The 24,417-nt window shown below is 35.5% G+C and overlaps 3 protein-coding genes across 6 annotated transcripts; all 3 read left to right on the top strand.

The window, feature by feature from the left end:
- Positions 1-5,984: 5,984 nt before the first annotated feature.
- On the top strand, positions 5,985-9,918 carry LOC104118648 (uncharacterized). The gene is made up of 4 exons (XM_009629942.4): positions 5,985-6,357; positions 7,722-7,824; positions 9,297-9,458; positions 9,548-9,918. The coding sequence occupies exons 1-4, from the start codon at positions 6,032-6,034 to the stop codon at positions 9,689-9,691; spliced, it is 735 nt and encodes a 244-aa protein (XP_009628237.1). The 5' UTR covers positions 5,985-6,031; the 3' UTR covers positions 9,692-9,918.
- A 2,612-nt stretch (positions 9,919-12,530) lies between these two features.
- LOC104118647 (uncharacterized) lies at positions 12,531-18,642 on the top strand. 2 transcript variants are annotated; one of them, XM_070182661.1, is made up of 10 exons: positions 12,531-12,668; positions 12,804-12,926; positions 15,658-15,738; positions 15,835-15,923; positions 16,037-16,111; positions 16,445-16,506; positions 16,589-16,657; positions 17,431-17,514; positions 17,695-17,796; positions 18,236-18,642. In XM_070182661.1, the coding sequence occupies exons 2-10, from the start codon at positions 12,804-12,806 to the stop codon at positions 18,313-18,315; spliced, it is 765 nt and encodes a 254-aa protein (XP_070038762.1). In that variant the 5' UTR covers positions 12,531-12,668; the 3' UTR covers positions 18,316-18,642. The 2 variants fall into 2 exon arrangements, with proteins under 2 accessions (XP_070038762.1, XP_009628235.1); XM_009629940.4 differs by having other exon boundaries at positions 17,431-17,796.
- An 884-nt stretch (positions 18,643-19,526) lies between these two features.
- Positions 19,527-23,724, top strand: LOC104118646 (monooxygenase 2-like). Of its 3 annotated transcripts, none has more exons than XM_018778413.3 (6): positions 19,527-19,904; positions 20,384-20,530; positions 21,498-21,563; positions 22,214-22,379; positions 22,523-22,673; positions 22,886-23,724. In XM_018778413.3, exons 1-6 carry the CDS (start codon positions 19,831-19,833, stop codon positions 23,437-23,439), a joined length of 1,158 nt encoding a protein of 385 aa, XP_018633929.1. In that variant the 5' UTR covers positions 19,527-19,830; the 3' UTR covers positions 23,440-23,724. The 3 variants fall into 3 exon arrangements, with proteins under 3 accessions (XP_018633929.1, XP_009628234.1, XP_018633930.1); XM_009629939.4 differs by having other exon boundaries at positions 22,523-22,754; XM_018778414.3 differs by having other exon boundaries at positions 19,748-19,904; positions 22,219-22,379; positions 22,523-22,754.
- Positions 23,725-24,417: the final 693 nt, after the last annotated feature.

Below are 24,417 nucleotides of genomic sequence, written 5' to 3'. Positions count from 1 at the left end.
GTTCATTTCAGTAATTTCAGCAATGAAAGTAGACATGTTTCAATTCCGGCAATTTAAGTCAAGTCAGTTACACATTACCAAGTTCAGGTAAAACTGGATACAATATTTTTCCAAAAATTTCAGAACAATGACATAAATCATCTAAGTGCAGCAACAATGAAACAAGTGCAACCTCTCAGGGAAACAGTCTCTCAAGCTCTCTCAATAGCTCAACACTCGGCTCTCAGCCCTCAATACTCACACTCAATATGTACATGTGCTCACTAGGGGTATACAGACTCTGGAGGGGCTCCTATAGCCCAAGCGCTATAATCTGCACGGATAACTCACGTGCTGCACGGACAACTCACGTGCTATAGAATCAATATCTGGATCCGCACGGACAACTCACGTGCTATAGTATAATATCTGAATCTGCACGGACAACTCACGTTCTATAGTATCATATCAAAATCCGCACGGAAAACTCACGTGCTATGGTATCAATACCTCACAAACAGGCCCTCGGCCTCACTCAGTCATCAACCCCTTTAGTCTCATAGCCCTCAGTAATAAAGGGGAATCAGCCCAAAACAAAATGATATAATGTATTAACAGGGAATAACAGAGACTGAGGTATAATATGCAAGTAATACTACGACTAAGTACAGGTAACATTAAGCATGAAGGTTCAACAAGTATTACAACCACTGGGTCTTTACAACACCAACACATAGCCTAAGTATGATTCACTATCAAATTTCTACAGCACAAAAAGGGGCACATAGCTAACAACAAGCTTATTCAACTTTCCAGTTTCACATAATGGACCAAGTCCCAATTCGCACGGAGCACGCACGTCACCTAGCATATGCGTCACCTCCAAAATACTTACATAATACAATAATCTGGGGTTTCATATACTCAGGACCAGATTTAAAATGGTTACTTACCTCAAACCGTGTAATTCTTTATTCCACTATGCCATTGCCATGAGAATTAGTCTCCGAAAGTCCCGTATCTAACCACAATTAATTCGATTCAGTCAATACCAATTATTGTAATTAATTACTTAATAAGAAAATACTAATTTTTTCAATAAAATCCAAAATTTAACTCAAATCCTTTTCGTGGACCCCACATCTCGGAACTCGACAAAAGTTATAAAATATGAACGCCTATCCAACCACGAGTCCAACCATATAAATTTCACCAAATTCCGACATCAACTCGACCCTCAAATCTTTAATTAAAATCTTTGAAGATTTCTACCATTTTCAACCCAATCTTTACCCATTTGAACTCAACAATCTTTCCATAAACTTTATTGGTATGTGTATGTATAACTAATACTCTCACACCCAAGAATTATACCCCCAATCACCCATCTTTACCCAAACTCGAAATTGAAGATTAGATTTAGAAATCCTTACCTCTTTAAAGTCCTAGCAAGAGCCTTGTGAAATCTTCAAGCATTGAACAAGAATTGATGAACAATTGACTAAGTCTTCACTTTCTCTCTCTACGATACTCTCACCTCTCTCTAAAATATCAGATAAAACCCTTCAAAATGACTCCCAATAGTGTTTTATAAAAATGGGGTCGGGTTTATAAAATCAGAAAAATGAAGCCCCGAAACACACTATGCGGTCGCATATGCGACCCCATAACGCTTCTGCGGCCCGCATAATAGGTCGCAAAACTGGCCTCCAGAACTGGGCAAGACTGCCTCAGTTTGTTGTCGTTATGCGGTCTGCAGACCTGTTCTGTGGTCGCATAATGCACCGCAGAACCATGGCTGGCAAGTGGGCCGGTCTTGGGCCTAAATGGGCCAAGTGGGCCGGTCCAAACGGTTTCGGGCTAAACGGTCCCGACCCGCGGGCTAAACGGGCTAAGTGGGCCCAACATATTTAAAAAAAAAAAAATTAAATAGATATTAGAGACAAAAGGATGTTAAAAAAAATATCTAAGATAATGCTTTGTAAATTTCATTATAGAATTGTGACCTAAATTTTAATATTCAGTATTTAATATCGAATATATATAGTATATAAGATGTATATATAATATATATATATATAAGCTATATTCGATAAGCTATATATACATCTTATATATTGTATAGTATAGTATAGTATAGTATAGTATAATATAGTATATAGTGTATATATATATATATATATCAATATAAGTAATAAACTATATTCGATAAGCTATATATACATCTTATATACTATATATAAGATGTATATAGTATAGTATATATATTAAATATATAATATATATATATATATATAAGTAATAAGCTATATATACATCTTATATTATATAAGATGTATATATATATATATATATATATATAGTATATATCATACATTTAATATATATACTATACTATATATACATCTTATATAATATAAGATGTATATATAGCTTATTACTTATATATATATATATATCGATATAGAAGAAAAATTAGAGAGAGATTGTGATAGATTGGTAATTTTTGTAAGAAAAAAATGAAAGAATGATGGGATATTTATAGTTGAAAATAGGGAAAAAGTGTAATTATAAAAAGTTTGGTATTAAAACAAAGTTGGGGGGTTAAATGGCTATTTTTGACAGCCCAACGGCTATATTGTTTTATTATAAAAAATAGTCGTTGGGACCGTTTGGCCCGTTAAGGGACCGGGCCGGTCCTGAGCTCTGGCGGGCTAAACGGTCCCGGGCCTGACAGGCCCAAATCATAGGACCGGCCCAGACCCACTAAACCCGGGCCAAACGGTCCTGGCCCGTTTAGCCTGTTTGCCCCGCGGTCCCGGGCCTGGACCGGCCCACTTGCCACTCTTACGCAGAACTGATCTGCGGTCGCATAATGCACCGCAGAACTGATCTGCGGTCGTATAATGCGCCGCAAACTTTCCTCCACACTTTTCCCACTCCTGATTCACTCTGCGGCCATTATGCGGTCTGCAGAGTGACTCTGCGACCGCATAGTGGGTCACAAAAATGTCCTTTTTCCGGCAAGGATTTTTCTTTACTCATCGGCGCATTGTTCAACCCAAAAGGTCTGAGCCGCGGCTTGCAAGATTGTCGTGAGAAATTTCTATAACCTTTGTACCAATTGATCCACCTCGGCACCACAAAACCTTAATTTTCTTAGCAAATATTCTTCGGGGTCGTTTACACATAAGTCATAATACCTTGTGGGAAGTTATTCAAGACTTCAAATAGTTGAAATGAGCGTAAATACTCAAAATGACCGGTCGAGTCGTTACAGACTGACATGCATTTAATGCCTTGGTAACTAAATCGACGAGACGTTTGTCACATACATCATAATCGGGCTCTTCGCTGACGTCGTCACCCACCGAGTCAGAATTCAGAAATTCATATCGTTTCTCGTTATCAGCTTTTCGAGAAACGAGGGGACTATCTGTATACGGTCAAAACCGAGTTTGCCCTTCGTATGAATAATCGATATTGGGACATGATAGACCAAGGTTAAACTTCGTGTAATATCAAGCCATGCTGCGAAGTTAGGTTACCGAGCTCGAGACCCAGAGGTCGAGCAAAATAGAGACCGGTCAAGATCGAGATCGGCTAAGATCAAGGTCGAGCAAAATAGAGATCGGTCAAGATCGAGATTGGATTAAATACAGACCGATCGAGGCCGAGATCGGCCTCGATCGAGGAAGTTTATCGATCCCAAAGACATAAAGTCGAAATATCCGTAATGGGGCCCGAATCACGGCGGAAATCCCGGCACATGTCAAGAAAAGACCAATTAATTAATCTATCATGGTACTCCCTATTATATTTAGAATTATAGTAAGAGTATGACTTCCCTACTATATAAAGAGGGTCTTTGATCATTTGTAGGGGGAGAACACAATACTAAGCAATACATTGTCTTTTTTTCAGCTCTCAATTTCCTCTTACACTATTCATATACCAGTTGAATCCTTACTTGTTTGGAAGGTGATCGAATTCAAGGGCAAAGGTTAATTGATTTATGTGGTTGACATTTATCTTTTTATAGCTAATTATAACACTGATATATATACTCTTTCTCGATTTGTATCAAGTTATATCACCTATCCTTAGAGTCGCGTATAAATTTAATTATTATCCATTTTTTCGGGTAAATAATTCACTTTTTTAATATGTAAATAAAATTTGGCAAAAATATCTTACGCTTCACACAAAAAAACTCCAGACCCACCAGCTTTGCTAGAGGCCAAAGTTCTGAATTTTAAAGCTCTAAACTTAGCTACCGTTTCGACATAGATTTTGGCTACTTTTGTTTTTTTAAAAAATGAAAACATTATTTACTCATGGAATTTAATTAGTTTTTAAAAATTTTTAAGTTCCAAAAACTAGTTTGGGCCAGTTTTTGGGTGAATTTTTTTCTTTTAGTCACAAAACTTCATTTTTTTTCAAGTAAAATGCATATCCAAATATAACTTCAACTTACAAAAACTATTTTGCAATGCAACTTCAAAAAACTCTTTTTTTTTTAGTTTAAACCAAATCTATGTCCAAAGCTTAGAATCACAACTTCAGTAATAACGTGTTTGGCTAAGCTAGAAAAATCAACTTATTTTGAGAGGTACTTTTTTCAAAAGTATATCGAAAAAGTACTTTTGGAGAAAAACAGTTTGTGTTTGGCTAATCAATTTGAAAAGCACTTTTGAACAACCATTTGTGTTAGGCCAAACTTTTCAAAAAGTACTTTTAAGTGTCAAAATAAGAAAATAAAAAGATTTACTCAATAGTTAATGTTATATAAGTAGATAAATAATCACAAATATTTATTTATTAAAAATAATAATTAAGTTTTTTATTTTATTTAAGTAAAATATAAAAATAAAATTGAAAAGTACTTTATTCTTTCAAAATAATTTAAATATATCAAAAAATCATTCAATAGATAAGAAAGCTCACCCAAAAGTCATTATATATTAGTTAATAGTTTAAAGTAAATATGGTTATTTTGGTATATACAATATCTTACTAAAGGTATTTTTGGTAGGAAGAAAAGTCAAAACTGTTTCTACTTTCGGGGAGAAGTTACTTTTTTTCCCAAAAAGAACTTGTAGCCTGTTTGACCAAGCTTTTCCAATCCTATAAGTATTTTTTTTTCTTTTAAAAAAAGTATTTTTTTTCAAAGTTGAAGTGTTTGGCCAAGCTTTTGGAAGAAAAAAAAAGGTGTTTTTGAGGAGAAACAGAAAAAAATAGCTGTTCTCCAAAAGCATTTTTTTTGAAAAGCACTTTGGAGAAAAATACACTTATAAGCAATTTTTAAAAGTTTGGCCAAACATTGCTGCTCAGAAGTGCTTTTCAAATTAATTAACCAAACACAAATTGTTTTTCACCAAAAGTACTTTTGAGAAAAGAACTTTTAAAAAAAAACACAAATTGATTTTTGCAGCTTGGCCAAATATGCTATTGGCAAAATACCTCAAATTGAGAGGGAAAAAAAAATATTTTTGACTTGGGGAGAAGATTGGCCAACCAACCAGGCTATAAGAATTTATTTGTTCTCTGCCCGAAATTTATATTTGGAACTGCATTTAATTTAAATTCAGACCTTGGGACGAATGTAAGTTGTACTACATGCCAACTTCAGTTCAAGATATGCAACAGTTCTTCTTGATACACAACGAAAGAGACGAAATGAGGAAAGAAAATGGAAACAAAGGAAATGGTTAGATCTCATTCACGTCTACTACAAATCGTCTTTCTAGGTTGGATTTTCCAACTTTTGAGTGTGTGTACGTGTGAGAGTATAATTGTTTTTAAGAATACTGAGTATTATTTAGGTTAGTCACACTCACACCTAAGTTTATTCTATTTCTGAAAATTTTCATTATTGTTTTAATTAGTTTAAATTATTAAAATTTCTGATTTTCAAGAACCCACGACCTTGGATTCAACGTGCCGTAAAAGACAAAAAAAACAAAAAACAAAAAACAAAAAACAAAAACGTGTTTCGTTATCTTCCTTACATTTTGTGGTAATAATCAAATTCCCTTAAACTTCTCTCCTTATGCTTTACACTGCTAATATCTTAACCCAAAAGAGGAACCCTTTTTGCAAGAAAATGGAGCTTCGGAAAAGCCATTTTCTTCTCAAATCCATTTTATTGCTGATCTTTCTCCTGGTATTTGTTTCTGTAAGTTATCAAATTTCGATCCCTTCCAAACAAGATGGGTTCTGGTACGAGAACAGAACACCAAAGGTAGATTCAATTTTGATCGAGGCTTTCTTTGACCCAGTTTGCCCTGACAGTAGAGATTCATGGCCCCCACTTAAACAAGCTCTACAGCAATACGGTTCTCGTGTCTCTCTTCTTGTCCATCCATTCCCTTTGCCGTATGCTCTTTTCTAACACCTTTTTTTGTTTATTTTTCAAATATCATTATTTGATTCGTCATAGTTAGACTATTTTAGGCTGACCATCATCTTACTTCAAATACTGGTGGCTCATTTTATATGATATTGTTTAACTAGACATGAAGTTTTAAAAAAAGAGTTTTGAAACTTGTGATATAATAATTACTTCAATTAGGGTAATGTGAGAATCTTAAAGTGAAGTTGTTCTAAATATAGAAATGTATCGTTTCTTTGGCGACAAACTAAAAAGAAAAACGTATCACACAAATTGGGACATGGGGAGTATTGGAATGAAATGAATCTATTGGATATAGGATTTTATATATAGCTAAATGAGGTGTAGTTGATTGATTTTTAACTTTCAGTTTATATCTGGAACTTAAATCCCTTTTTTTTTTTTGTGTGTGTGGTGGTGGTGGTGGTGGTGGTGGGGGGGGGGGGGGGATCAGAAGAAAGTTAATCTAAGTGGAAATATGAATGATTTGACCGATTTATTACTCCCTTTACTGTGTTTCAAGAATTCGTGAGGACCTATAATTACTCTGCCTTCTTGAATGTAGGGGTAAGGTGCAACGTACACACTATCCTCCCCAGACCCAACTTGCCGGATTACACTGTGTTTGTTGTTAGTTGTTGTAAGTAGGTAAAAAGGGAATTTTTTCGGGTGCATCTCTGCTTGCTGTTAGCTGAAATGATGATATATTCATTAGTGTAGGCACTTTTTTGCTGTTTGATGTAATTTTGTTTTCTATGTAGACTTCTTTTGCATTCTATCTCAATCTTTTGAGCTCAAATTGCCGATGTTTTGGTTGGCTATCTGATATGTTTACTCTCTTTGGTATATATTGAACATCCAATTGCTTCAGTAATGGTTAAACACTGTGGCTACTGGTTCATATATCACTGTATATATTTTCAATGATGACTTGTGCTCCATTTGCTGTCTGAAACATTATGTAAGATGGTGGCATTTTTATCGAGGACTTGCCTACTTAACATCTACATACTAAGATGAACATGAATGATGCTTCTCTGAACTTTGCTTCAGCACAGTAAAAGTAAAGTTATCGACTGCTATGTTGATCTTTAGAAAGTTTTAGCCAATGCAATTTCTGTATTTGAAAATTCATTAGTCCTTTGAACTTGCTATACCGTTGTGTAAAATGGTGTGTATTTCCTCCCACAAACGCAATTGCTAACGTTTTTCCTCTTCCTCTTTTCTTTTTTGTTGAGATTCAAATGTTGCATGAGTAGAGCATGACAATATGTTGTTTTCCTGTTCAGCTTTTGGAAATAAATCCTACCAGACAGAGATTGACTTGTTTGCTCTTGCTATTCTGCAGTTACCATGACAATGCATTTCTTACCTCGCGCGCATTACATGTTGTCAATAAGTTGAATGCTTCTGCCACGTACAAGCTACTGGAGTCTTTCTTTGATCATCAGGTAAGAGGACTTCTGTACTGAATATGTGGAACCTCAACTGCAGTCAATAACTCATGTTAAAAACCATTGTTCTAAATGAAGAGATACATGCACCTCTCATTTTTCCGTCTATGTCCATGTTTGTTTTTGCCTTGACAGTTAATGTTCTTTGTGATTTAATTTTCAAGATGAAAGTGTATGTTGCTGATTTCCTTTCTCTTTTCCCCTAATATACTTGTTGCTCTATTGTATGCTTTAGCGCGTTGCTTCAAAAGTCCTACTCCTTTAGCTTATATTCCTCCTTTCCAATTACTTGCTATCATTATGGACTTCTTATTCTAGTTTATAAGATACTTTGAGGTGTCTATAGGCTATGTAAAATGATGTTTTTGGAACCTTACAACTAGGTAACTTTCAATTTATGGCTTCATAGCATCTTCCTTCTACTTTAAACAACATTGACATCATTAGTTGTGCGGCCTATTATGTTCCTGGTAATTTACCTCAAAGAGTAGGTCCTCTATCACTCAAGTTCCCTTCAACTGTTAATCTGTAGTTGGAGTGCTTTTAGTCAAGAAAATTTATTGCACACTTCTTCAAAAGAAAGCATTGCAATTTGCAAAAGGTTCAAATTCCGAAAATTGGAGAATTTTGTTTGATGGTTATGACTTGTTATTACTTAATTTCTTTTCCTCCTCGTCATTCCCCCACCCCCTGGTGGAAGAAAATCCCGAGAAGATGAAAGAGAGAAAAATAACCTCTTAATTCAGGCATAGAAGCTAGCTAATCAGTTTATAGTGAACAAAAACCTCTTAGTTCTGTAGTTAAAGCTTTGTCAAAGCAAAGTAGTGAACCTAAAACCTTTTCGTTATTTGATTAAAGCTTTGTCAAGGCAGAGTGAAAGGCAAGTGAAAACGGACAAAAAAAAAGAAGCTACTATAACATTTCAAAAATGGGACCGCACCCGTTTGGCCATGAAATGTTACCTTCATATTAGTTCAACATATTTTTTGCCTATACTAGTCTGGCCATATTTGTGAATATTGGACTTCAGTATTTGAGCTTGCTCCAAGTGAAATATTGACATTCTGGAAGGTTATTTCCAGTGAAATGTTGACATTCTGGAAGGTTATTTCAAGTGAAATACTAGTTTCCTCTCATAAATCTTCAATTTTCACAACTTTTATTCCAAATGAAGTTCATGTGCAAACCCAACTGAATCACAAACTTATTTTCAACTAGAAATTCAAATTCTCCTTTTCAACTTCAATTCAAATATTGTCCAAACGCCTATGAAATGTCACTACTTTTTCAGAAATTGGTGAGCTACAAGATGTGCACGAGTGTTAATGATTTGAAGCAACAAAAGAACCTAGAAAAACATGGCTGATCATGAACCACAGATTAGTCAACTGATTGAATGTCCAAAATTGTTAATTACAGACATTTTAAATGTATTTGAGTACTTGATTTTAAGGTGCATTGTTGAACAGGCAGAGTTTTACAACAAAGCGACTTTCGCCTTGTCTAGAGCATCTGTTGTAGAAAAGGTTGCAAGGTTTTCAACTAATACAATTGGGAATTCGAATTATGATGTGATTAAGGCTGGCTTTACTGACTACAAAACTGATCAGGCCACAAGATTTTCCTTCAAGGTAACTTATCCTTAATTATTACTTATGCCAAGCGCCTTATCTTTCTTCCCTTTTACTTTTTGAGCTGATTTCTTTATGTTTTTTCACAGTATGGCTGTGTGAAAGGTGTGTATGGAACTCCCTTTTTCTTTGTAAATGGGTTTCCACTTCCAGACGCTGGCTCAGCACTGGACTACAAAGGGTGGAGACGTGTCCTCGACCCATTGGTTCACCAGCAGGACACGGAGGAATGACCTTTTGCATTTCTTCTTGTGAATCACAGATCTTTAAATATCTTTGCATCTATCTCGATCGTTAGATTACTAAGAAAGACGAATTTGTATCTTGTTTATTATAAAGCGGTTGTTAACGTAGTTTTCTAGCTAAAGTGATTTAAGTATGAGTATTTCTATACAGTTACTGATAATGGATTGTGAACTCTATTTAGCTAATGTTGTTGATATGGTAGATGAGCTCGGAACCCGCATGTTTTTTTTTTCTTTTTCTCAAAGGTCCATCATACTGACGGTGGAGTTAGGCATGACTCCCACATGTATATACCAAAAATAATAATTACACGAAGGAGGACATAACCCTTTGCCTCATAAACATAGTGTAGATTGGTACGCACCAATCTAGTGTAGAGATGTTCAAAAGAGATCAATCTGGGAATGGAACGCTCTTCCTTAAAGTTTGATACTAAATGTAAATAGGTACATATGACCCCACCTATTGATCTATTATGTAATAGCATCATTGATAGTGATGTGATTTCTTCTTGGCCTGAATCCGAAATTTGGAAGGCCCTCTTGGTCTAACTTCAAAGTAGCTCTAACCTTACTGGGAAGAGAAACAGCTTCTGTGAAGATAGCTTGCGTCATGGTGTTCTCACCCATATTTGCTAGCTGATCAGCAATGACATTTCCTTCTCTGAAAATTTGAACAAAGGTAAACTCTCCATTTTTTGCTATATCCCAGAATTGTTCAACCAAATGAAAAACTTGCCATGATGGTTTCATCTTCTTGTTGATCATATTGACAATCACCAATGAGTTTGATTCCACTATCACTTTTAAATGACCATTAGTACAACATAAATTGATGCCTTGCAAGACTGCCTTAGCTTCAGCTATGTTATTACTACCCAGGCCATAGAAGTCAACAAATGCAATCACTAGATTACCAAGGTGATCTCTAAGGACACCACCCCCTTCTGTTGCCCCAGGATTTCCTTTACTACACTCATTGACATTCAACTTCATCCAACCTTTCTCAGGTTTCTCCCACTTTACTGATCTGGAAAGAATTGTTTGTTGAGCCCTCTCAACACTCTTGCATTTATCAAACCATAACTTAGGAAGTCGGAGACTAGGAAATTGAGTACTAAGAATCATAGTACACCAGTTAGTCACCTGTTGAATAACATGCCGACCAGACATGTGCTTATTTTCAAATTTAGCTGCACATTTATCCTTCCATAACTCCCAGCATATCAATGAAGGTAAACATTGGAATAGCAGAGATTGAATCTCATTTCTAGTCTAGTTTAACCACCATCTCATGACAATTTGTCTTAACTGTCCAAGTGTAAGGCTAATGCCACAAGTTTTGTCGAAATAAGTCCATACCTGCCTAGCAATTTGACTACAACTAAATAAGTGTGTGATTTCCTCCTCATTATTATTACAGCAACAACACTTGGAAGGAAACATATAACCACACTTCTTTACTGCATCATCTATTGGGATCCTTGAGTCCAATAATCTCATCATAAAAATTGAGATCTTAAAATGGAATGTTCTTATGCCAAATCTTTTTACTAGTAAGAGTCTCCTATTTGCATGCCACGCAGATTTGCAAGTGAAATATCCAGAGTTTTTTGGAGTCCAGATAGGTTTATCGTCCTTACATTCATGTATTTGAATTCCAATCACTGAATTGATTATACCGATAGGCAGAACCTCTAGCAGCTTCTCATAATTTCATGCTCCTCCCTGGATGAACTCCTGCACCTTAATGTTCTTTGATGCTCTAACAACTGGACACATACGGGCTAGACTCCCTAATCCAGTCCAATTGTCCCACCAAAATGCCACCAATTTTCTAGAGAATACAAGGTTCAACTACTTTTTTGATCTCATCATCCTCTTTAACGTGTGAGATTGGCCATTGGCCCATTGTTTAGCCACAGGGTGCGCTCTTTTATAATATTTAGCCCACAAATTCTAGGAACTAAGTTTGATTCAAATGTCAACTTAATGTTGTCAACTTAATGTTTCCTTGCATCAATCCTTTTTTGATCAATTTATGGCCTAACTTTTGGAGGCGCATCTAGGATTTGATCTCTATAGGTTTAACCTTCAATATTTTTAGGATTGAACCTATTGTATTTTTTAAGTTATGAGTTCATATTTATTAATTTTTATAGTTTTGGTGGATTTTTACACATAAATATATGTTTCGCGTCGAAAGTACTAGGTTCAGTTGAACTCTGCATCCGCCCTGCTAGGGATTATAAAATTATGTGATTGCACGTCTAACGAACGGTACTAAAACAACTCTTGAATAGTCCTTTTATATTTCTTGAATGCAGTAGACATTTTCTTCCCCATTAGAATATTGGTTTTGATTAATATCGTATACTTGGTTTTGTTTTCACTATTTCCAAACTTAAACGTGAACCCCATAATTTTTTCCAACTTGTAACAACTTTTGAACAACAAACAGAGGGGGGAAATGAGAAGAAAGGGGACCTTGAAGTTTGAGAACATATGATGCAAAGGTTTAACGATTCCCATTTGAATGAAAATATTTGGAGAAGTTCTCTAAACACAGAAAACAAATGCATCTGTTCTTTAAAAATAAAAATCAAATAGTCTTTCACGAACCAAAAAAAATATACTTTAAATATCTCAATTTACTCTTAATGACTTACTAAAGCAACACAAATATTATACTACTAATGTTTCTTAAGGTTATAAATTTTAAAAGTTAATATATTTCTTTACAGAAGGAAAACAAAATGGAAAAGGAAAAAGGAAAAGAAGAAAACCCAAGTAAAACCGATTAGACCGGTTGAATGCAGTTAGGGCAGCTAAGAAACCGGGAGTATAAATAATCCCCCAAGTTCGCTGTAAACGGTCAGGGGGCGTAACAAAGCCGAACAAGACTGCTCTTCCTTCGCCAAAGAACAACTCCTACTATCTTATCCTTATTCTCAACAACTGAAAGGTATATTTCAGATCCCATTTCTCAACCCTAGCTTCCATTTTACACTCCTAACAAATCCAAATTTGTCTTCTTTCTTCTGAAATAGTAGTAATTTCTTTTTTGGATTTTGACTTGATTTGTTGTTATTAATAATAGATGGATCGGTACCAGAAGGTAGAAAAGCCAAGAGTAGAAACACCCATTGATGCAAATGAGATTCGTATCACCAGCCAAGGCCGCATGAGAAGCTATATTACCTACGCTATGACCTTGCTTCAGGTTTAAAATCCTTTTCCTTTTTAAGACAAAAATATTTATCGTATTATCATTATGCTTGTGGCGTTGCTTACCATGCTGCTGTGTTGGGTTCTTTTGTTTTTGTTTTTTCATAATGTGGTTTCATATTAAAAGTCAAATTATTAATTATTGAAATGAAATGCGTTTTCATAATCTCCAATTCTCCATATAATCTATTTTTTCGTAATGTGGTTTTCATAGTGTGGCCTAGAAATGTGCCTGCCTGCTTCAGGTGTTTCTTTGATAAAAATCTTATCTTTTTTTGTCTTAATCAAACTATTATGCTAGTTTTTTTCCTTATCATGCTTCTATGTTTGGGCTCTTAATGTACTTTTTGTTTATCTTCATATTAATGAGGGTTTCGTATTAAAGTACAATTATTAAGTATTGGAATGAAATGGGTTTTCATAATCTTTCTTATAAATCTTCGTAATGTGGTTTTCATTTTGCGGTCTTAAAATGATCCAGCTTCAGGTGTTTCTGTGATTGTGCTCTTAATGTTGTTCTTTATAATGCTGGTTTCATTCTAGAAGATAAGTTATTAAGTTTTGGAATGAAATGGGTTTTATAATCTTTTGTTATCTATATTATAAATTTTCATAATGTTGGTTTCAGTTACGGTCTTGAAATGCGCCTGCATCTCTGATAAAAATCTTATTATTTGCTATCTATTGTATAATTCTGCTAGTGTTCTAATGTTTCCATGCTTCTATGTTTGCACTCTCGATTTATTTATTTTTATAAATTTCAAAATGTGGGTGTCATTTATGGTCTTGCATAACCTTGATATGAACTTGCTTGGGGCGTTTTTCTGATAAAAATCTTGTCTTTTTGCTCTTTATGGTATCTTCAACTAGTGTTCCTAGCTTTCCATGCTTCTGTTTGTGCTCTGTTAATTATCTTTTTTTTAGTTTATATAATACAGCTTTTAAGCCCCCAGGGCGTTGGTTTAGTGGTAAAATTGGAACATGTGATGTGTTGATTAGACAAACATGTCACGAGTTCGAACGCTGCCATAAACAAAGACTGGTATTTAAGTGGATAAGGAAGGTTGGGGGGAAGGGGGGGAGGGGCATCATCCACCTAGTTCGCATTGTCCCTCCGAGATTTCTTAGTTATAATAGGAATGCGGCTTTTATTATTTGCTCTTAAAATGAGCATGCTTCCAGTTTCGTTGATAAATTTCTTACTTTTTTACTCTTTATTGTGTACTTTGATTAGTGTTCCTAGCTTTCCTTGTTTCTGTAATGTGGGTTTCAGTGTGGTCTTGAAATGAGCCTGCTGCAATTTTTTTCTCTAAAAAAATCTTAATGTTTACTCTTTGTTATATAAGTCTGTTCTAGCTTTCCAGCTTCTTTTGGTGTTAGGCTAGCAGCAGTCAGTTTACATGGTTGATAGGTTAGTTTGTATAGATTTGGTTGTCCATTTGTTGATGTCTCTAGCTTCTGAGTTATCTAGTTATCCTAAGGTCCAGTATGTCAGTTTCTCGAAATACCAAGAAAAGAAAATCATGAATTTCTCCAATTAGTTTGCTGAAGAGTGAATATATTGCTAAAGCCTTATAGAAACAGTGCTTACCCATCAAATAAAAAAAGAAAGAAGAAACAATGCTTCTGCCCATCAATTTCAAAAAGGAAAAAATTAACACTACCAGGCGTCCCCAAAAAAAAGGAAAAGGAAAAGGAAGAGAAAGAAGCACTTTTAAATCTGGAGCAGTATTAGTTTGGTGAAAACTACATTACCAAGGGACTGCTGGATTTTGGTGAGTGAGGTTTTATTTCCATACTAAGAACTTTATGTTAGATTGTGGTGGGTGAGGTTATTGTCCCATACTGAGTACTTTGCCCTATGGGTATGGGAAGCTAAAAACTGTTCTGCAACAGAAAACCGACTCTTAACTGACTGAAAAAACTGACATGTTCTTTACGTTGATACGGTTTGGAGTTTGGACTTTGATGTTAGCATTAGAAGAATCTATCCCCCTCCTCGTGAATATAGCCTATTAAATTTTTGGTCTCTACCAGAGATTTACCTTTTAAAGGAAACTTCAGTAAGATGCCTCATACTCTTAAGGTAAACTAAATTCAGAACTAATATGTTCTCGACATTAATTTGCTTCTCACTAGTCGTGTAACACTAGCATTTTGTGTTTCTTCTTCTTTTAACAAGTTTATTCAGTTTTAAATCTTGCTCTATCTCCAATACTACCTAGAATCTTCACAAAATAGATGCAAGGGCGCACATTCTTAGCAGAAAAGTTAACCAAAGTCCAAAAAGTACTTAGCAGTGATAAAAAGGAAATAATGAACAACAAAATCTGAATAAACGAAACCGTTAAAACTTGTCAATATTTTTTGTTTCATTTGGTTTATGCAGTTAGCAAACCGACTTGGTGCATGTTTGATTTTTTTAAAGAAAAAACTGACTCATTTGAACCATGAATACCCCTTCTTTGACCTTTCATTTCTAGATGGATTACCAGGAAGATATTGCCTTATTGCTGATTCCTTTTCTTTCCCCTTTTGCTTTTGGAAAAGGGGCATGGGAAATAGCATCAACCTTAAAATGTTTAAAAGCTAATTAGCTTTCTACACCTTGCATATTGCTGCATAATTTGCATGAGATTTTTTTAATATCTCTATTGACAATGTGATTCATGTGTACTGCTCTTTTATGATACTTGATGTTCTTACTTTCGATGCAAAATCTGCAGGAAAACACATCAGATGAGATTGTGTTCAAGGCCATGGGCAGGGCAATTAACAAGACTGTGACAATTGTGGAATTGATTAAGGTAGACAATACTTACTTTTTCCTTTGTAGTCCATTTGATGGTTGCATATTAGATCTCTAATAGACCTCTGGATTCGATCGCATGGTTCCAATGCAGAGGAGAATTGTTGGTCTTCACCAAATTACTTCTATTACATCCACAGACATTACTGATACATGGGAACCCCTTGAGGAAGGCCTCCTGCCGTAAGAGGATCTTACTGAAACTATGCATTGGAGCTTTTGTCTTATTCTCTACTGCCTTAACCATTCCCTCATTTAACACAATTATATCCGTACATGTTTTTTTTGTGCTGCAGTCTTGAAACAACCAGGCATGTCTCAATGATTACAATGACTCTTTCTAAAAAGGAGCTGGATAAGAATAATATCGGGTGAGGTTCTTAATTTTTCAATTATTCCCGGACTTTGCATCTTCGACTTCTATTCCATTTTCCTGGCAAAGAAGCAGTATTTCTGAAGAACTTAAGCACGTTCATATAGAAATTATCTGCCTACTTTCTAGTTATCTTCAGTTTTACCTACCGTGTCACATTTTCTGTTCTGAATAGGCCAGTTCTTGAGTATTTTCTGAGCCATAAATATCTCTTTCTTTATTAAATCTGCGCATTGTATAAGCATAAAAACGTGTTGTGAAACTTTTTACATTTAGACCAATTGCTAATTGGCTTACAAAATTTGTGTCATACTATGCTCTGTGCTGGCAGGTACCAACCTCCAATTCCAGCTGACCAGGTGAAGGTGTCCACAGACATTGACTATGAAGGAGGTTTGTTGTATTGTACAAATGAATAAGAATTTGGTTACACGTGAAACAAAATGGAATTTATTTGGTAATATATGATCTTTAGATGGGTCACCCAATGGTCGAGGAAGAGGTCGTGGTGGTAGAGGAAGGGGAAGGTCTAGAGGTTATTCAGGTACGAATGTTCGTTAAGCTTTATTGTTGTAAAAACTCTGCTGATATGTAAATTTACGCTCACATGTCAGGGCAACTTCTCTGCGAACACCACATGTTTGATTCTATTGAGGCATTGGTTGTTCACTGGTTGTGCAAGTCTTTCTTTTGGGATATATGGAATTGAGTGTATGCATGTTTCTTAATCAGTAATGTGTATATGCTCTCTTTACGTGCAACTGAATTGTTAAGTGTCTTAACTAGCCTTTCAATTTTCTTGAAGTTGATCTCGAGTTTGTTTATGAAATGATGTATGTACTAAATAAATGCTGCCAAATTCTCAAGTCGTAAAGTTGGGAGCAATTGTGCAAAGAAATAATCTTAGTTCATAAATGGCTTGTAGGGGAGAAACCATGTTGTGTCTATTGTAATAGCTTTTTTCATAGTTCAGAAATGTCTACATATCCTTGAGCCGGGGTTTGTTGGAAACAACCTCTCTACCTTCAAGGTAAGGGAAAGGTCTGCGTACATACTACCCTCCCCACAACCCATTTGTGGGAATATACTGGGCTTCTTGTTGTTGTAGAAATCTTTACAAAACCATGATATTGATTCAAAATGTGATGCATTTTTTTGTGCTATCCTAATAATTTGTTTCACCAAAAACCTGAATGCCCCACAAAGTGGGTGATGATTGATGTGGAGTACTCTGTCCCCTCTCTATGTTCAAATATGTTTTACATAAATGTGAACTGAGGATGGTTATTTATGACATTCTGGCTGCATCTTATTCAGGAAATGGCTTTATGCCTGCGGAGTATGATGATGGAGGGTATGATCGGAATCGGAGCTACGGCAGGGGCAGGGGTCGAGGCAGGGGTCGGAACTTCCGTGGGCGTGGCAGGGGAGGGTACGGTGGTGCTCTGGACACTCAGCAAGATGCTGGTGGCTACATCCAAGAAGCACCTGGTCGGAACTTCCGTGGGCGTGGAAGGGGAGGGTACGGTGGTGCTCTGGACACTCAGCAAGATGCTGGTGGCTACATCCAAGAAGCTCCAGGTCGGAACTTCCGTGGGCGTGGAAGGGGAGGGTATGGTGGTGCTCTGGACACTCAGCAAGATGCTGGTGGCTACATCCAAGAAGCACCTGTTCAGGGCCGAGGTAAGGTGTCGATGCCTTTGCATAGTTGTATGTTCCTCTGAGTAATTCAAATAACTCCTCTAAGACATTTCTAATGTTGGTTCACTCTTCCCTTCTAAAATTTAACAACCTTTGTGTTCATGCTTATAAATTTCCCCGGCTTGTTTGGTTTTGCCCTCTAATGGAGTTGTGTTTAAGTGCAATAAGCTTCCAGTTGTAGAGAGTTGCTCAGAGTATAGTATGGTATAGAATGTGGACAGAAGAGATGATAATCATATTTTTAAACCCACCCGCCCCCTCTTCAAATTTAAAAACTCATCATCTCACTGGAGTAGTGTAAGAAACTGTGAGTAGACAGACTAAGAAAATGCTACTCTAACAAGTGGAAGGTTAACTAGTTGTTATTGCTGTAATTTATTGATCTCATGCTTCCTCTTCCTAAGGATTTATTTTGTTGTAGGCCGTGGACGTGGCAGGGGACCTCGTGGCAGGGGACGTGGATTCAGACCTAATGGACCGCCAATCCATGTTGCTGCGTAGATGGTCAAACTTGGAAGCAACACAGAGATTATGTTCTATGAGTGCCTGCTCCGTTTTCAACGTATTTCTTTCATTTGTTCGTATTAACTTTAGGTTATTTTGACAATGTAATCAGTGTAGACTAGTATTAGAACTTGTTACCAGTTACCACCCACCTTGTGGTGAGCATTTTTGTTTTCCTTAAGATCTTTCATGTTTTTTCTAGTAGGGTTAGGTGCTTGATCAAGTGTAATTTCAGTAGCGAGCAGCACATTCTTTTATAAGTTTTTCAGGTATTCAGTGTTGACTTCATTCCCATGTACTGCCAATAATACCCTGTTTACTGTATCTGCTTCTTACAGCCATCAGTTTTTATTATCTTCTCAATTTTTGCTGCATGGCAATTGAGATAAGTCAGGTGTTTAACAAATATGTCCCATCAATGTAAAAAGTTATTAGAATACTGTTTTTTTTTTTTTTTTTTGGGATATTTCTCAAAACAAAAATCATAACAGACAACCTTTTACTTTGCAGAATTATCTATCAGCAGTTCGCGTTGTTAATTTCAGTTACATCATATAACATTATAAAATTATTCCTAAACAACCTGCATGATATCAATAGTTTTTTTTTTTTGCAAAACTAATGTAAACACAGTAACAAGAATTACAATGTAATTGTAAAATTTAATAAGTGGCATAAGATAAAAGGGAGCTATAGAAAAAGTTTTAACATGATAATGAGAGAAAAAGTAACCTATAAAGAAGAGTCAAACTGATACAAATTTTCAAAAGGTTGTGGGTCAATGTAGAAGAAAGTTTAGTTTAGCTTTAGTAGGCGTTTGGATATAAGAATCTGTAAAATTTGAAAAAATGGTGAAAAACTTTTTCACTTGAGAATGATATTTGAAATTTAGAGTTGTGTTTGGACATAAATTTCAGTTTGATTTGTTTTTGAAGTTTTGTGAGTGATTTGAGTGAAAATTTTGGAAAACAGTTTTTTGCAGTTTTTTAAATTTTCAAAAGTTTTCAAAATGCATCTTCAAGTGGGAAATTTTATGAATAAATGCTGATTTCGAATAAAATAAATTTTTTTCATTTCCACCAAATTTTATGTCCAAACGAGCTCTTAGTTTATTTAAAACGACAAAAAGTAACCCATCTATCTATTGAGAAAGTAACCTATATTTCTTTTGTCTTTTGTAACCAAAATATATGATTATTAATTTTAGAAAACTCTTTTAACGTGGGAGAACATGGCTGGTTACTTAGGTTCCAAGAACCTCAGGAGATTATTCGTGGTGTCGGAATTATAATATTATTACATCATGACACTTGTCAATGGCGGCTGACATCAAGATTCACTAGGGGGTCCAATTGCTGAAGTATGTGCCTATGTCATTCATCTTCCTTTGGACCATTTTAATCATTGCCTAAAGCTCATAGCCTTAAATATATTATTATCAGATTTCCCTTTCCTTTAATGAAGGAGACTAACTCAAAAGCATAGAGTGGAAGAAGAGGTTCAGAGAAAAAAATGGAGACAGAAGAGAACATTGTAATTGTGGGTGCTGGCATAGCTGGTCTTGCTACTTGTTTGGCACTTCACAGGTAAGAATATACTCTACCAAAACTTACCAATATATATTACTGCATAAGTATGTTGAGTTTTGGGACTTGTTTGACGACCACAGATCTAGCATATAAGCTACGAGTGCACATTAACTCATTGCCATATGTAAAAGGGGCTTAGACAAATTTAAAACTCTGTGTATATATTGAGAGGTGTATTCACTACCTTCAAAAGCTTGATCCACCAGTAGCAAAATGTCACTGCATATGTTTGTTGAGTTGAGAGCTCTTTAGTTAGTGTTGTGTCTATATAGTGGCGGATAAGAATGGATGTTGGGCCTAACTCAAACCCAAAAGTTAGATGAAAGGAGGAGGAGTACCCAAGCCATATAAAGAGTCCAAGTAACCCATCCATCTCGGATATGGGATTCCATCAAAACCCTTTGGTACAACAAAAATATTTTTCTTGTGTCTATACCGAGGTGTTTGATGAATTGCGTAAATGCTTTTTTATGTAGGGTGGGGCTGCGGAGTATTGTCTTGGAATCATCAGATTCGTTGCGAGCTACTGGATTTGCACTGTTATTGTGGACTAACGCCTGGAAAGCTTTGGATGCACTTGGCATTGGAGACTCTCTTAGACAAATTTCCTTATCCATTACTGGGTAAGAGTTTCCCTTTATATTTAAATCTTATGAGATATCTGATTGAATTCACCATAATCCGATAGCATTAGGCCCATAAGGATCGGTTTCTAAATTGGTTTTTTGAAAAATTAATTTAGGTTGGTCTCAGAAGAAAACAATTATACCTGATTGGGGTTAGTCATAGAAGAACTGGTTTGCGAAAGTGTTGTCTTTTAGATTTCAGTCAAAACCTTTTGGAAAAATATAACTGAAATCCTAACTTTATAGCGATTTCATATGGTTAAAATTAGCAGGAAATCAACTAAACACCTTTATTTAGTACAGTAATAAATTTATTTCCGGATAGCTGAAAAGCAAAAGAAATTGTCTCTATATCCATATATATTGAATGTGGAAACTTAAACATAGATATCATACACCATTCCTTGAGCTAAGGGTCTATCGGAAACAACTTCTCTACCTTCACAAGGTAGGGATAAAGTCTGTGTGCACATTACCCTCCCAGACTACACTGGATTTTTTTTTTTTGTTGTTGTGGATATCAGAAACCAAACGCATAATCAGGGCTGATGTTGCAAAACCCAAACCCCATTGTTTTGGGCTTAAACACCCCAGAGACATTGATTTGGTTGGTTTGGTATTAGAACATTTCTAAACCAAAAACGGCAAGGGGTTTATTTGCTGATCTTGTTAGTCGCTCTTCCAGTCCTCATTATTATTGTTGTTGTTTGTTGTCACTGTCATTTTCCTTGTTGTTTCCGTTGTCATCGCTGTTGTACAATCACATAAACACTCTAACAATATCTTATCCTATAGCAAAATGCATTCGTTTAGATCCAGGTATCTCCTTAATTAGTAAAAGCCCATCCTCGATCAGTCCCTCGTAAGCTGTATTCACACAACTAAATATGCTATTCTTTGATTGTCCAAATTGCTAGAGATTTCTTGTGTTTTACTCTTCATCAAGTATCAACCATTGCTGCAGGGTTAAAAGTTTCTCTGCGGATTCAGGAGCACCTATTAAGGAGGTATCATTTGTGGACAATAACCGGTAAATATTCTATGCTTAACTGAAAGAATTATTTGTATAGTTGTTCAATCAATTAATCAACTATCCATCAATCTCATATTAGATGGGGTCGGTTATATTAATCCTTTTATGCATCACCTCTATTTAGGTTCATTTTGTTCTAACACTAGATAATCTAGGTTTTAGGACAAATTAGAAATCCTCTAAAATAGTATCAAATCACATAGACATACAAATCTCTAACTATGATAAAAAATTTACTCACAAACACCGAACTAATGTAAGTATAACAAGAAAAACTAATGTATTTAATCTCCACATACTATCATATAAGCCTTGACGATCTCACGACATCTTTGGACAGAACAATCACATCTGTCACAAAGGTCTTAAGTATGAATAAGACGCATCGCGTATTCAGGGAATGCTGCTTACCAATTGTCTGATTGTTCTTTGGTGAAGTGATTTGGTTCATTGTCCTAATCCCTATGATAACGATAAAGAAAGTTCATCTTGATCTTTGTTTCTCTTGGTTGGTAACGTGTTTCTTAGATCAATTTGTTGAGTTGAGTGTGCCTTTTTTCAACTAATGGATGGACTGATTCCTCAGCCAAATTTCTGTTCTTGAAGTCAGTAGAAAGTCATCTAAGGAGACTTGTATCATGTTTCAGTATAGATTATGAAAGTCGTTGCGTGAGAAGGAAAGACCTGTTGGAGAAATTAGAGAATGAAGTGCCTCAAGGCGTTATTAGATATTCTTCCAAGGTTGTTTCCATTGAAGAATCTGGACCAATGAAAGTGGTACATCTTGCAGATGGTTCCATTATTAGAACTAAGGTAAATCTTTCTGTGGAATCTTTCGCTTATGGTCCAAGATTGCTTTTTCTTCAACCTTGGAATCCCTATTACTTATTGAAGCTTCAAATATATAATTCCTTCCCTAAGTCTGATATGACTAACTATGATAAGTTTCAATTAAGGCCTTAATTGGGTGTGATGGAGTAAATTCTGTGGTGGCAAACTGGCTTGGGCTTCAGAAGCCTGTCAATTCTGGGCGGTCTGCAATTAGAGGCTTTGTTGAATATCCCGACAAACATGGTTATCAGCCTAAGTTCCATGCATTTTTTGGAGGTGGAGCTCGGTTTGGCTTTCTTCCTAGTGATGAGAAGAGTTTGTATTGGTTTTGCACATTCACACCATCTGTTGTCCATTGTAAGCAATGCTCATACATACTGTTATTTTGCAAACAGATTATTCCAATTTAGTGGCTTTAACAGCTTGTGGTTCTCATTACAGTATATCAATCTGAACATGTTTAATTGTTCCTTTTAATTGGACTGCAGTTGATGGAAATGCAGAACAAGATCCAATTAAACTGAAGCAATTTGTGTTGAACAAGGCCAGTAATATGTCTAAAGAACTCTCCGCCGTTGTAGAGAGAACAACGCTAGACTCTATATCTTGTGCTCAGCTGAAATTGAGATTGCCTTGGAATGTTTTGACGGGGAATATTTTGAAGAATAATGTTTGCGTAGTAGGTGATGCACTTCATCCCATGACTCCAGACCTTGGTCAAGGTGGATGTTCTGCCTTAGAAGACAGTGTTGTTATTGCAAAATGCCTCGGGGAAGCTTTGGTGAAACCGATAAAGGATCGAGGAGTTGGACAAGAAGATGAGGACGAATTTAATAAGATCAAAAAAGGACTTGAGAAGTATGCTAAAGAGAGGAGATGGAGAAGTTTTACATTCATCAGTGCTGCTTATTTATCTGGTTTTATACAAGAGAGTGGTAGCAAAGTAATCAGTTTCTTAAGAGAACGTTTTTTGGCTGGAGTCACTATAGCAGTTACACTCAGAATGGCTAACTACGATTGTGGAAAACTCACTGTTTCTTGAAGTGTATGTCCGTCCATACATCTCAAAACTGTTGAACTGAAGAAAGAAAGAGGTGCCAACATTGGTGAAGTTACATACACCGCGTATACTTACGTGTGCGTTTGGCCACAACAGCCACAACAACTCACTATTGTAAAACACCATAAACCACTTTATAACCTACTCAAAAATACCATGTAAATATGCTGTCACATTTGGTTTCAGAACGACCAAGGAGCAGTAGAAAAAAGCCTAAAGTTCTATATACTTTGAGTTCTATTTAAACTTTATCTATATTTATATCTATATCTATCTATCTATATTATTATAAAAGCACGAATAATTTATGTTAAATGTTAGATGATTAAAATATCTTCGAAACTTTGATAGGCTTTTATACCCTTAATATATTGAGTTAAAGATAGATATAATTGTAATATTCCAAATATATTACCCAAGAATAAAATTCTTTCAAGATTAAAACTCCACATATGACTGATAACAAATTCCTACTCTACCAATACCTAGAACTTTTAAAATAACTACAACTAGTAAAGTTGAAAATAATTATGAATTTGAATAAACTTACTATACTTGTCACGATAAACAACTTGAATAAAAACTAATATTAAATATTATTGCATTCTTTAACCGACTTATAAATTTATTCGTATCATTTTGTAATTTTAAACTATTTAGTTTCAATTTATCATTTGATTATCACAACATTATTATGATTTGGTTTGCATTACATATATATAACTTATATTTTAAGTAACTCATTATCTAACTTTAACAATTACTTATTGTAGGTCTTTGTAATATTTGAGCACGAGCATAGAGGCTAGTATATGAAAAGTCAAATTACGAAATTACCCTTAACTTTATTTTTTAATAAAACGTTACGCTTTCGCAAATTAGTAAATTACCCCTTCGCTATGGATTAGTTTGAAAAAAGAAATTATCTATCGGTTGCACCGATTGCTTCCCCTATCTTTT

The sequence above is a fragment of the Nicotiana tomentosiformis genome, chromosome 8 (assembly GCF_000390325.3).
Source record: "Nicotiana tomentosiformis chromosome 8, ASM39032v3, whole genome shotgun sequence".
Classification (NCBI taxonomy): domain Eukaryota; kingdom Viridiplantae; phylum Streptophyta; class Magnoliopsida; order Solanales; family Solanaceae; genus Nicotiana; species Nicotiana tomentosiformis.
This window is presented reverse-complemented; position numbering and strand designations above follow the sequence as displayed.